This window comes from Antedon mediterranea, chromosome 3, assembly GCF_964355755.1.
Source record: "Antedon mediterranea chromosome 3, ecAntMedi1.1, whole genome shotgun sequence".
NCBI lineage: Eukaryota > Metazoa > Echinodermata > Crinoidea > Comatulida > Antedonidae > Antedon > Antedon mediterranea.
The window spans coordinates 41,577-54,057 of NC_092672.1; the positions used below are offsets into that span (position 1 = coordinate 41,577).

Genomic DNA, 12,481 nt, shown 5'->3' on the forward strand with positions numbered 1-12,481 from the left:
TTATTAAGTTAAAATATGGTATAGAAACAGACCGCAGTAATAATACCTTATGAAGTTCAACTGTCACTGTTCCTGTTGATGACTGACACTTAAACGATTCTGCTTCTATCTTTTTTACTTTTCCACTTTTAAAACCAAGATCTGGAATGAATATACAAACATTTTGTGTTTAAATTCAGAAAGGTGGCAAACACAAGATTCTCTACATAATATTAAAGTTCACAATTCTATGTATGCAAGATTTGTTATGTGGTGTAATACAATTTATGTGGAGTTTAAAGTAAATATATTTTAAATTTACTTTAATTTCTTTAAGGTAGAGAGAATGTTGCAACACATATCAGCAGCAAAAGGTTTAGTAAAGAATTATAAATGACTTAAAGTAGAGAAACTATAAAGGGGTTTACAGCATTAAGGTAACATAATAACTATTAAAATTCATTAATACTGTAAATGTAAACACTGACAAAAATGCTGATGAATTACCTAGAATTCCCATATCCCATTTTCCATCTTTTTTGACATTGTTGAGAATCTCATCTAAAGTGTCCATAAAGTGTTTAAATAACTGGTTTTGTAATTTCACCTCTAAACCAAGAATTCGATTAAGAAAAACTGAAACTTCATTACATCCTGAAAAATAAAAACATTTTTTGTAAAGATTAAATACTTTTTTATTTTTGTAATTAGGAGGGTTATAAATTCTTCTTGTATGACTTTTTACCTTTTTCAATTGTATATGTAGGCCTTCTGTAGCTAGCCATAGTTGAAATCATTCCAACCCCAGCAAGCCCTTCCTTTACACCTAAAAAAGCAATTATACAAGTTCACATCCAATCCAAATATCCTAATCACTATATATCAAGAACGTAATACAGTTTATAACTCTCTTTTTAACCTTTAAGAGGACTTCTAACATGCTCTTATATGTATTACTCCATACCAAGTTACCATATTGAACAAAGCTAGGGTTACACAGATTGATTGAGGAAAGAATTCCAGTTCCAGTACACCTTTTTGATAATGCTGAATGTGAGATTTTCATTTAGGAGAGCTAAATACTTACTTTCAAGAAATTGTTCATTTGGAAATGGAACCAGTCCTTCTTCTTGACCCACTATTTGTTTTAAGACATTGTCAAGAGCTTGTCGACCATACTGATAAAAAAGAATATTTAATCTTTGTAGTAAACTCATAACATGATGTTTTTTAATTATAACTTAAATTTAATTTATACAATACATCTTAAAAGAAACACTTATCATACTTACTTTATTGTTTATATTAAAGCTTGTTAGGTCAGTAGAGTTTGTGGCACAATACATCATACAAACACTTATCATACTTACTTTATTGTTTATATTAAAGCTTGTTAGGTCTGTAGAGTTTGTAGCACGTCTATCTCCATGTGTTAAAGCTCCCTGAAAATTGGTGACAAATAATACAAGAAAAATAGATGAAAGATTTTAGCACTACTGTAACCAAAATTAATCTATATTTATTTCAATTTTTTAATGATTATTATACATATATTGACTGCTTAGAGGTTAAATATAAGATTTTACATCCCGAGGGAATGATATTTTGTTCGAGGGAATATATTCCCTCGAACAATATATCATTTCCAAGGGGTTGTCAAATCTTATATTTTACCGATATAAAAGGCAATATCTGTTATATTACATGGCCAACAACAAGTTGAATGTAACTGCTGGGTCGGGTGTAGCTAGGCCTACTTTGTAATAAGCCTGCCTAGGCTAGTTAGGCGTTGCATTCACCTTAATAATATAGTCATAGTCATATATACTTTATTGTCCATTTAAAAAACAGAAATGTGATTTGAAAACTGGCAAAATACAAAAATATAAAATATAATTAAAACACACACAAAAAGTTAAGAGGCTAAAATTGTTAAAATTAGATAAAAATTATCGGTTACATTTTACCTTTGTACTCTGGAGTTATATAAGTGTATAGCATAAGTACAAACGAGCACCTAAACCGTTTTGTTTTGGTAGTAAGTGCACGTAGTCTTATGCCAGAATTCATGAGAGAAAATTGTTTGTGAAGAGGATGTGTTTCATCATCAATGATACTTTTTACTTTTTTTAACACATTTTCTTTATACAAGGATTCAACATCAGGTAAGTGCTCTCCTACTAGTCTAATTGCTCTATTTCCTATTCGATTAAGTTTAATTTTATCTTTTTGCATTGTATTACCATAAAAACAAACATTACAAAAAAGTATTACACTGAGAATTACAGAGTTATAAAACAATTTAAGTATAGTTTTGTCAATTTGTAGGTACTTCATTTTTCTTAAAATAAACATCCTTTGGTTGGCTTTGCATGTGGCTTTATTTACATTATTTATCCAATTTAGCTTATTGTCAATTATACAACCCAGATATTTGTACTCATTTACTACTTCAATCTCATTTTCATTTATAATCAGAGATAATAATATACAGATAATTACTAATTAATGATTCCTTGGCAATAAAATATGCACTTAGGCCTAGGTCGTTTAAATTAACAGAAGAATTTCCATCAATAAGCCTACATTAATAATAATAATATTATCAGGTAGGCCGAATAAATAATAATTCTTCCTCTTCGAGGACCTGAATCACCAGATGTTCAACGCGTCGCGCGTACCGAGTTACTACTGTGAGTATTAACCAATCACAAACAGTCTTTCATCACATCTAAGGAGGACTAATAACAAATGAGGGCGCTATGTATGCATAGTTTAAATAGTTAAGTTTTTTATTTTTTTTTATTTTTTCAAGCAATAATAATAGTCACAGCCACGCCACACGCAAGCAAGTTGCGTGGCGCATCGGATGAAGCGTTGTCCTGTGATGGAGTGACAATTCATCGCAAGTTTAAGACCCAGTAGATGAATTTTGTTTATTTATCGCCAAACGCGAGTGTTGTCAAACAAAAATTACACAGTCAATATCATCGTACTCGAGAATTTCCTGAATTTTATATATGTTTAAAGACAGGCAGGCCCGTAGCCAGGGGGGGTTTTATGGTTCGGGCGAACCCCCCCTTTACAGCGAACCCCCCTTAACCAACTGCGAACCCCCATCCCCGACATGCCCAATACCTCACCCTCATCTCCAAAAATCCTCCAAATACGTGCCCCACAGTACAAAAAGTTGTTTGTAAATTGAAAAATTCGTAAACTTGTTCATGAACGTTCTTCTCTGTATGAGTGTCAACTAGTGATACGTGTCTGTAAATTTCTAAAAGCTGCAAATGAATTGCCGATTTTAACCTGAAAAATAAATGTTTGGTCCCTGCATGTAACATGATACTGACGCGTCTCATAGCGAGCTGGCGCACGAACGATTCGTACAAAGGACACCGCCAGACAAACTGCGTACCTATAATTGTTTAGATCACTGGCAGTCAGGCAGCATGCATAAAGTATATAGCCTTCCGACGTACATCAGTATTTATGTGTGACTATGAAGTATAATGTATCATAGAGGATTATAGTGAATATTAATATTTTACACTATAATATCTATGGTATCAAGTACTGTAGTTCACATTATGGCATCCGATTATTTTTTTCTAGACCACCAGCCGATACGTACTAAAATGTATCAATATCACCTATTTACATATTTATATTCCTCAACAAATTTCTGTAGATAAATATTATAGATAGAGCTAGCAAATAGCATTTGCCTTCGCCCAGTGTGCTTTTTTCGGGGCTGCTCCTAGATATACGTTCGCATTGAACTTGAACGCAAAACAAAATACGGAGTAAATGATCAAACAATCGGCGGTTCCGCACAGAGCACGCGCATCTAACATACGGCAACAAATAGTTATCGTCATTTAAATTATCGACGTGTTTGAGGAGGAAAAAAGTACGATCTTTTTGCTCATTGGTTATATAGCATGCTGCACGAGAGTGTCTTTTCCGGCCATCTAGGGGTGTCATTTAACAAAATTCGCTTCGCATCAGGCTGGGGGAGGGGGGGGGGTTGACCCAAATATTTAGGGTCCGAACCCCCCCTTGACAGATCCTGGCTACGGCCCTGACAGGGACACGATAATTACGTGAAAATTACTGGGTCAATATCATCGTACTCGAGGATATATACGATTTACGATCCTTGCAGCAGTATTCATGTGATGCAGTTTAACCAATCACGTTCACGTATTTACATAGGCTATGTAATATAAAGATAATTATTACCTACCAGATTTTCAAGTCTCTTAGCAACAATGGAGGCAAATCTCTTCTCCCCAGCAAATCCTGAAATCAGGAAAACATATTCAGGGGAAGAAACTTGATTGGACCGATGCGTTCGACCTACAGACACAAACAAAAAAACATTTTTTATTATCTGGGACAAACAAACTTGTGAAAAACAAAATTCTACATAGCAACACAAACCATTGCGATGCATCTAAGGAGACATTTTTGCTTTATTCACTTCATCATAATTTGTTTAAACGTACCAAACTGCTGAATTGCTCTATCTGCACTCCATGGCAACTCTAGCATCATGTGGACTCTTCTTCTTCTGTTGGGTACTCTTTTGTCAGCTTGGAGTGAAATTCCAGAGCTTGCAGCCTCTGATATTACAGCAACAAACTAGGCAGACATTTAATTAAACATATACATATACCAAAATGTTATATATTTTATTTATTTTTTTTTTTACAATTTCAACTCCATTGTTATCTTATACACATTTAACACTGCTTATCTCTGAGTTATCAAACTTTTCTTTTTTCGTTCAAAACATTGACAAACTTTTTTTTTGCAAACATGGAACACATGCAGATTAAATTTCTGAGACTTAACCGAAAGTTGGTAACATTTGGGAGAAATATTAATCTAGTAAGAAAACCCATACATGGCTTATTTGAAGAGAGACTATTGAATGTTAGGCAATCTAGTGAGAAAAACCCATACACGGCTTATTTGAAGAAAGACTATTGAATGTTAGGCAATCTAGAAGGAAAAACCCATACATGGCTTATTTGAAGAGAGACTATTGAATGTTAGGAAATCTAGTAGGAAAAACCCATACACGGCTTTATTTGAAGTGAGATTATTGAATGTTAGGCAATCTAGTAGGAAAAACCCATACACGGCTTATTTGAAGAAAGACTATTGAATGTTAGGCAATCTAGTAGGAAAAACCCATACACAGCTTATTTAAAGAGAGACTATTGAATGTTAGGCAATCTAGTAGGAAAAACCCATACACGGCTTATTTGAAGAGAGATTATTGAATATTAGGAAATCTAGTAGGAAAAACCCATACATGGCTTATTTGAAGAGAGATTATTGAATGTTAGGCAATCTAGTAGGAAAAACCCATACATGGCTTATTTGAAGAGAGATTATTGAATGTTAGGCAATCTATTAGGAAAAAACCATACATGGCTTATTTGAAGAGACTCAGAGATTATTGAATGTTAGGCAATCAAGTAGGAAAAACCCATACATGGCTTATTTGAAGAGAGATTATTGAATGTTAGGCAATCTAGTAGGAAAAACCCATACATGGCTTATTTGAAGAGAGACTATTGAATGTTAGGCAATCTAGTAGGAAAAAACCATACATGGCTTATTTGAAGAGAGATTATTGAATGTTAGGCAATCTAGTACGAAAAACCCATACATGGCTTATTTGAAGTGAGATTATTGAATGTTAGGCAATCTAGTAGGAAAAACCCATACACGGCTTATTTGAAGAAAGACTATTGAATGTTAGGCAATCTAGTAGGAAAAACCCATACATGGCTTATTTGAAGAGAGACTATTGAATGTTAGGCAATCTAGTAAGAAAAACCCATACATGGCTTATTTGAAGAAAGACTATTGAATGTTAGGCAATCTAGTAGGAAAAACCCATACATGGCTTATTTGAAGATAGACTATTGAATGTTAGGCAATCTAGTAGGAAAAACCCATACATTGCTTATTTGAAGATAGACTATTGAATGTTAGGCAATCTAGTAAGAAAAACCCATACATGGCTTATTTGAAAAAAAGACTATTGAATGTTAGGCAATCTAGTAGAAAAAACCCATACATGGCTTATTTGAAGAGAGACTATTGAATGTTAGGAAATCTAGTAGGAAAAACCCATACATGGCTTATTTGAAAAAAAGACTATTGAATGTTAGGCAATCTAGTAGAAAAAACCCATACATGGCTTATTTGAAGAGAGACTATTGAATGTTAGGAAATCTAGTAGGAAAAACCCATACATGGCTTATTTGAAAAAAAGACTATTGAATGTTAGGCAATCTAGTAGAAAAAACCCATACATGGCTTATTTGAAGAGAGACTATTGAATATTAGGAAATCTAGTAGGAAAAACCCATACACGGCTTATTTGAAGAGAGATTATTGAATGTTAGGCAATCTAGTAGGAAAAACCCATACATGGCTTATTTGAAGAGAGATTATTGAATGTTAGGAAATCTAGTAGGAAAAACCCATACACGGCTTATTTGAAGAGAGACTATTGAATGTTAGGCAATCTAGTAGGAAAAACCCATACATGGCTTATTTGAAGAGAGATTATTGAATGTTAGGCAATCTAGTAGGAAAAAACCATACATGGCTTATTTGAAGAGAGACTATTGAATGTTAGGCAATCTAGTAGGAAAAACCCATACATGGCTTATTTGAAGAGAGATTATTGAATGTTAGGCAATCTAGTAGGAAAAACCCATACATGGCTTATTTGAAGAGAGACTATTGAATGTTAGGAAATCTAGTAGTAAAAACCCATACATGGCTTATTTGAAGTGTGACTATTGAATGTTAGGAAATCTAGTAGGAAAAACCCATACATGGCTTATTTGAAGAGAGATTATTGAATGTTAGGCAATCTAGTAGGAAAAACCCATACATGGCTTATTTGAAGAGAGATTATTGAATGTTAGGCAATCTAGTAGGAAAAACCCATACATGGCTTATTTGAAGTGAGATTATTGAATGTTAGGCAATCTAGTAGGAAAAACCCATACATGGCTTATTTGAAGTGAGACTATTGAATGTTAGGAAATCTAGTAGGAAAAACCCATACATGGCTTATTTGAAGAGAGATTATTGAATGTTAGGCAATCTATTAGGAAAAACCCATACATGGCTTATTTGAAGAGAGATTATTGAATGTTAGGCAATCTATTAGGAAAAACCCATACATGGCTTATTTGAAGAGAGATTATTGAATGTTAGGCAACCTAGTAGGAAAAACCCATACATGGCTTATTTGAAGTGAGATTATTGAATGTTAGGCAATCTAGTAGGAAAAACCCATACATGGCTTATTTGAAGAGAGACTATTGAATGTTAGGAAATCTAGTAGTAAAAACCCATACATGGCTTATTTGAAGTGAGACTATTGAATGTTAGGAAATCTAGTAGGAAAAACCCATACATGGCTTATTTGAAGAGAGATTATTGAATGTTAGGCAATCTAGTAGGAAAAACCCATACATGGCTTATTTGAAGAGAGATTATTGAATGTTAGGCAATCTAGTAGGAAAAACCCATACATGGCTTATTTGAAGTGAGATTATTGAATGTTAGGCAATCTAGTAGGAAAAACCCATACATGGCTTATTTGAAGTGAGACTATTGAATGTTAGGAAATCTAGTAGGAAAAACCCATACATGGCTTATTTGAAGAGAGATTATTGAATGTTAGGCAATCTATTAGGAAAAACCCATACATGGCTTATTTGAAGAGAGATTATTGAATGTTAGGCAACCTAGTAGGAAAAACCCATACATGGCTTATTTGAAGTGAGATTATTGAATGTTAGGCAATCTAGTAGGAAAAACCCATACATGGCTTATTTGAAGTGAGACTATTGAATGTTAGGAAATCTAGTAGGAAAAACCCATACATGGCTTATTTGAAGAGAGACTATTGAATGTTAGGAAATCTAGTAGGAAAAACCCATACACGGCTTATTTGAAGAGAGACTATTGAATGTTAGGAAATCTAGTAGGAAAAACCCATACACGGCTTATTTGAAGTGAGATTATTGAATATTAGGCAATCTAGTAGGAAAAACCCATACACGGCTTATTTGAAGAGAGATTATTGAATGTTGATTGTTAAAATTGTAAAACTAAACTGACCTTCTCTCCTTTCATAAAACAGTCCTTCTCAAATATGTTGACCTTATCGATATTTTCACTTCTTGGTTTGTATAAAAATTTACTGTTATCACGTACGATCCTATGCTTACGACCGGTCATCTGCAAAATATGTACAATTTTATGCACTGCACAGACTTGCGATAACAAATTAACTGGATTTAAGGGTCTTGATCTGGAACTGTGCGAGAACAGGTGTGAAAGACCCTTAAAAACAGGAAATAATAGGTAATTTAACTAACCTCGGCAACACTTGCAGGACCACCTAATTCATCAATCAGTGTATCTAGTGTATTGCAAGGAAGCTCAATTTTTTCTAGGTCATCTAATAGTTCTTGTCTCATCTTTTGTATATCTTTATTGTCTTGTTTTATGCTGGGAGATGAGGATCTAGTTAAGCGAGCACCAACTGTAAATACAAAATTCAAAATGTTTTAGTCAAAGATTTTAATACCATAGATAGTTTTTTTTTAGTGATGTAAGTGTAAACAATAAGACACCATACCTTCACAATTTTGAAACAACTTTGGAAATTCATTCTTCCTTGAAGGTTTAGGAAATTCATCTTCCGAATCACTTGAAAGTGTTATGATTTCAGGACTATAAGTACACTTCATTAATTTGTTATCATTTTCTCTTAATTCATCAACAAATGCTTTTCGTTTCCGTGACCTCTCTCCACTTTCTTCATCTTGACTGAAATTGGCTGGTGATAGGTTACTACCAGTGTCACTAAATTCCAGGTCTGGTAAAATCTTGTGATCTGAGCAAGGGAAATGCCTCTCTATTAATGTTCGAAGTATACCTCTGAAATTAAACACAAGAAGAATGCAAATACTTAAATCTAGTGTAAACAGCAAATAACCACATTTTAGTTAGTTTCATGAATTTAAAGGTCAAACATGTCATCTGGAATAATTGGGGTTTATTTTGACACAAATTTGTAACATGTTTAACCATACATACTTTGCTGATGACACAAAACTTGTTAATTGGTTACCAGCTGATTTCACAGCATCTATTGTCCGAGCCTCACCCGTTGATTGAAGACCTATTACTACACACTGCAAACAGAATTAATGAAAATTAACAACATTTATTGGTGTAGCACTGTACTGAATAATAATATTCTACATTTGAAACTATACTTGGAAAATAAACAATTTTGATATATGCACACATTAAAAATATAGTAGTTTCATCAAATGTTACTAAAGTGATTCTTTTCTGGAAAACATTTAACTACCTACCTTATCATTTTGTATTGCTTTAGAAGTTTGTTCAATAACTGAGGCAACTTTGGAAGCTATGCACATACTACGAAAGAAACGTTGATGGTCAGCCCAGAATTGAGCCCATGGCGGTCGTGATTTCTGACCTGGGTCAAACACACGCAGATCCAGTGCTTCCTGAAAATATTTTCTTGCTTTAATCCACTGGAAGCAAAAAAGTCAAAAAGGACATTGTTACTCAGTAGATAATACTGTTAATAAATACCACACAACTTGAGTTATAAACATAGGAAAAGGACATTGTTACTCAGTAGATAATACTGTTAATAAATACCACACAACTTGAGTTATAAACATAGGAAACAGTCTGTTTCAGATTTTGAGCTGAATATAATTTACTTTGTGAATTGTGAATGTGTCATTTTAATATTATATCAAAGGAAATAAAGTCCACAATTTTTACTTCTGATTTACAAAAATAAGGAACACTTACCCAATGAACTGATTGGTTGTAGACTTCAGTAAACTTTTGTGAGAGGGCAACCTCATGAATTTTGAAGGACACACCTTGGAAACTAAGCTGTCTTGCCATATACATGCCCCTAAGCTTCATTTCCATTGGGACTAGCTCCATTCCACGCACACCCCTAAATAAAGAATGCTAAATAATAAATTCCTCTGAAAGGTCAATTAAGCTGTCTTGCCATAATACATGCCCCTAAGCTTCATTTCTATTGGGACTAGCTCCATTCCACACACACACACCTTAATACAGAATGCTAAATAATAAATTCCTCAGACAGGTTAACTAAGCTGTCTTGCCATATACATGCCCCTAAGCTTCATTTCCATTGGGACTAGCTCCATTCCACGCACACCCCTAAATAAAGAATGCTAAATAATAAATTCCTCAGACAGGTCAACTAAGCTGTCTTGCCATATATATGCCCCTAAGCTTCATTTCCATTGGGACTAGCTCCATTCCACGCACACCCCTAAATAAAGAATTCTAAATAATAAATTCCTCAGACAGGTCAACTAAGCTGTCTTGCCATATATATGCCCCTAAGCTTCATTTCCATTGGGACTAGCTCCATTCCACGCACACCCCTAAATAAAGAATGCTAAATAATAAATTCCTCTGACAGGTCAACTAAGCTGTCTTGCCATACATGCCCCTAAGCTTCATTTCCATTGGGACTAGCTCCATTCCACGCACACCCCTAAATAAAGAATTCTAAATAATAAATTCCTCAGACAGGTCAACTAAGCTGTCTTGCCATATATGCCCCTAAGCTTCATTTCCATTGGGACTAGCTCCATTCCACGCACACCCCTAAATAAAGAATGCTAAATAATAAATTCCTCTGACAGGTCAACTGAGCTGTCTTGCCAAATACATGCCCCTAAGCTTCATTTCCATTCGGACTAGCTCCATTCCACGCACACCCCTAAATAAAGAATTCTAAATAATAAATTCCTCAGACAGGTCAACTAAGCTGTCTTGCCATATACATGCCCCTAAGCTTCATTTCCATTGGGACTAGCTCCATTCCACGCACACCCCTAAATAAAGAATGCTAAATAATAAATTCCTCAGACAGGTCAACTAAGCTGTCTTGCCATATATGCCCCTAAGCTTCATTTCCATTGGGACTAGCTCCATTCCACGCACACCCCTAAATAAAGAATGCTAAATAATAAATTCCTCTGACAGGTCAACTAAGCTGTCTTGCCATATACATGCCCCTAAGCTTCATTTCCATTGGGACTAGCTCCATTCCACGCACACCCCTAAATAAAGAATTCTAAATAATAAATTCCTCAGACAGGTCAACTAAGCTGACTTGCCATATATATGCCCCTAAGCTTCATTTCCATTGGGACTAGCTCCATTCCACGCACACCCCTAAATAAAGAATGCTAAATAATAAATTCCTCAGACAGGTCAACTAAGCTGTCTTGCCATATACATGCCCCTAAGCTTCATTTCCATTGGGACTAGCTCCATTCCACGCACACCCCTAAATAAAGAATGCTAAATAATAAATTCCTCTGACAGGTCAACTGAGCTGTCTTGCCAAATACATGCCCCTAAGCTTCATTTCCATTGGGACTAGCTCCATTCCACGCACACCCCTAAATAAAGAATTCTAAATAATAAATTCCTCAGACAGGTCAACTAAGCTGTCTTGCCAAATACATGCCCCTAAGCTTCATTTCCATTGGGACTAGCTCCATTCCACGCACACCCCTAAATAAAGAATGCTAAATAATAAATTCCTCTGACAGGTCAACTAAGCTGTCTTGCCAAATACATGCCCCTAAGCTTCATTTCCATTGGGACTAGCTCCATTCCACGCACACCCCTAAATAAAGAATGCTAAATAATAAATTCCTCTGACAGGTCAACTGAGCTGTCTCGCCAAATACATGCCCCTAACTAAACCGGAAAGCACTCCACTAACACACGTGATTCAATAACCCAAGTAAACTAAAAGTTGTTTACACTGGATTTTTGTATTTCTGCATCCTGCCTAAACACATTACTCATTATACATTTTTTGTCTCAGAAAGGTGACATACCACTTTTCAACTGTATTCAAGAAATCTTGGAAGTTTTGAAAAGGAGTTGACTTTCCCCAAAGACCAAGTCGAGTCATATATGCCATGTTTTTTAATTCTGAAGCACCTTTAAGAAATGAAAAAAGAAAACATAAATTGCATACTTATTAAACTGTCTAGATGTCTCTGACGTCAGATTTCTAGATGTCTCTGATGTCAGATTTCTAGATGTCTCTGATTTCAGATTTCTAGATGTCTCTGATGTCAGATTTCTAGATGTCTCTGATGTCAGATTTCTAGATGTCTCTGATGTCAGATTTCTAGATGTCTCTGATGTAAGATATCTAGATGTCTCTGATGTCAGATTTCTAGATGTCTCTGATGTAAGATTTCTAGATGTCTCTGATGTCAGATTTCTAGATTTCTAGGATGTCAGCTTTGTTTATCATTTGAAGTTTGAATTGGGTTGTACGATTGAGGAAAGTCCTGAACCAAGTGTACAGTGGTTTGCACACCTG

The 12,481-nt window shown here is 34.8% G+C and overlaps 1 protein-coding gene across 1 annotated transcript in view; it reads right to left on the reverse strand.

Annotated features, from left to right (window-relative positions):
- Window positions 1-12,481, reverse strand: part of LOC140044387 (protein strawberry notch homolog 1-like) — a 41,793-nt gene that overhangs the window by 22,071 nt on the left and 7,241 nt on the right. Inside the window, exons 9-22 of the mRNA XM_072088868.1 lie at window positions 11,985-12,090; window positions 9,892-10,045; window positions 9,417-9,602; window positions 9,133-9,230; window positions 8,672-8,973; window positions 8,409-8,575; window positions 8,149-8,268; window positions 4,491-4,626; window positions 4,229-4,341; window positions 1,350-1,421; window positions 1,067-1,157; window positions 725-805; window positions 487-633; window positions 47-141 (exon numbers count right to left, since the gene is read on the reverse strand). Of these exons, the coding sequence (XP_071944969.1) occupies window positions 47-141; window positions 487-633; window positions 725-805; window positions 1,067-1,157; window positions 1,350-1,421; window positions 4,229-4,341; window positions 4,491-4,626; window positions 8,149-8,268; window positions 8,409-8,575; window positions 8,672-8,973; window positions 9,133-9,230; window positions 9,417-9,602; window positions 9,892-10,045; window positions 11,985-12,090 (1,868 nt within the window). The remainder of the gene's footprint in view (window positions 1-46; window positions 142-486; window positions 634-724; window positions 806-1,066; window positions 1,158-1,349; window positions 1,422-4,228; window positions 4,342-4,490; window positions 4,627-8,148; window positions 8,269-8,408; window positions 8,576-8,671; window positions 8,974-9,132; window positions 9,231-9,416; window positions 9,603-9,891; window positions 10,046-11,984; window positions 12,091-12,481) is intronic.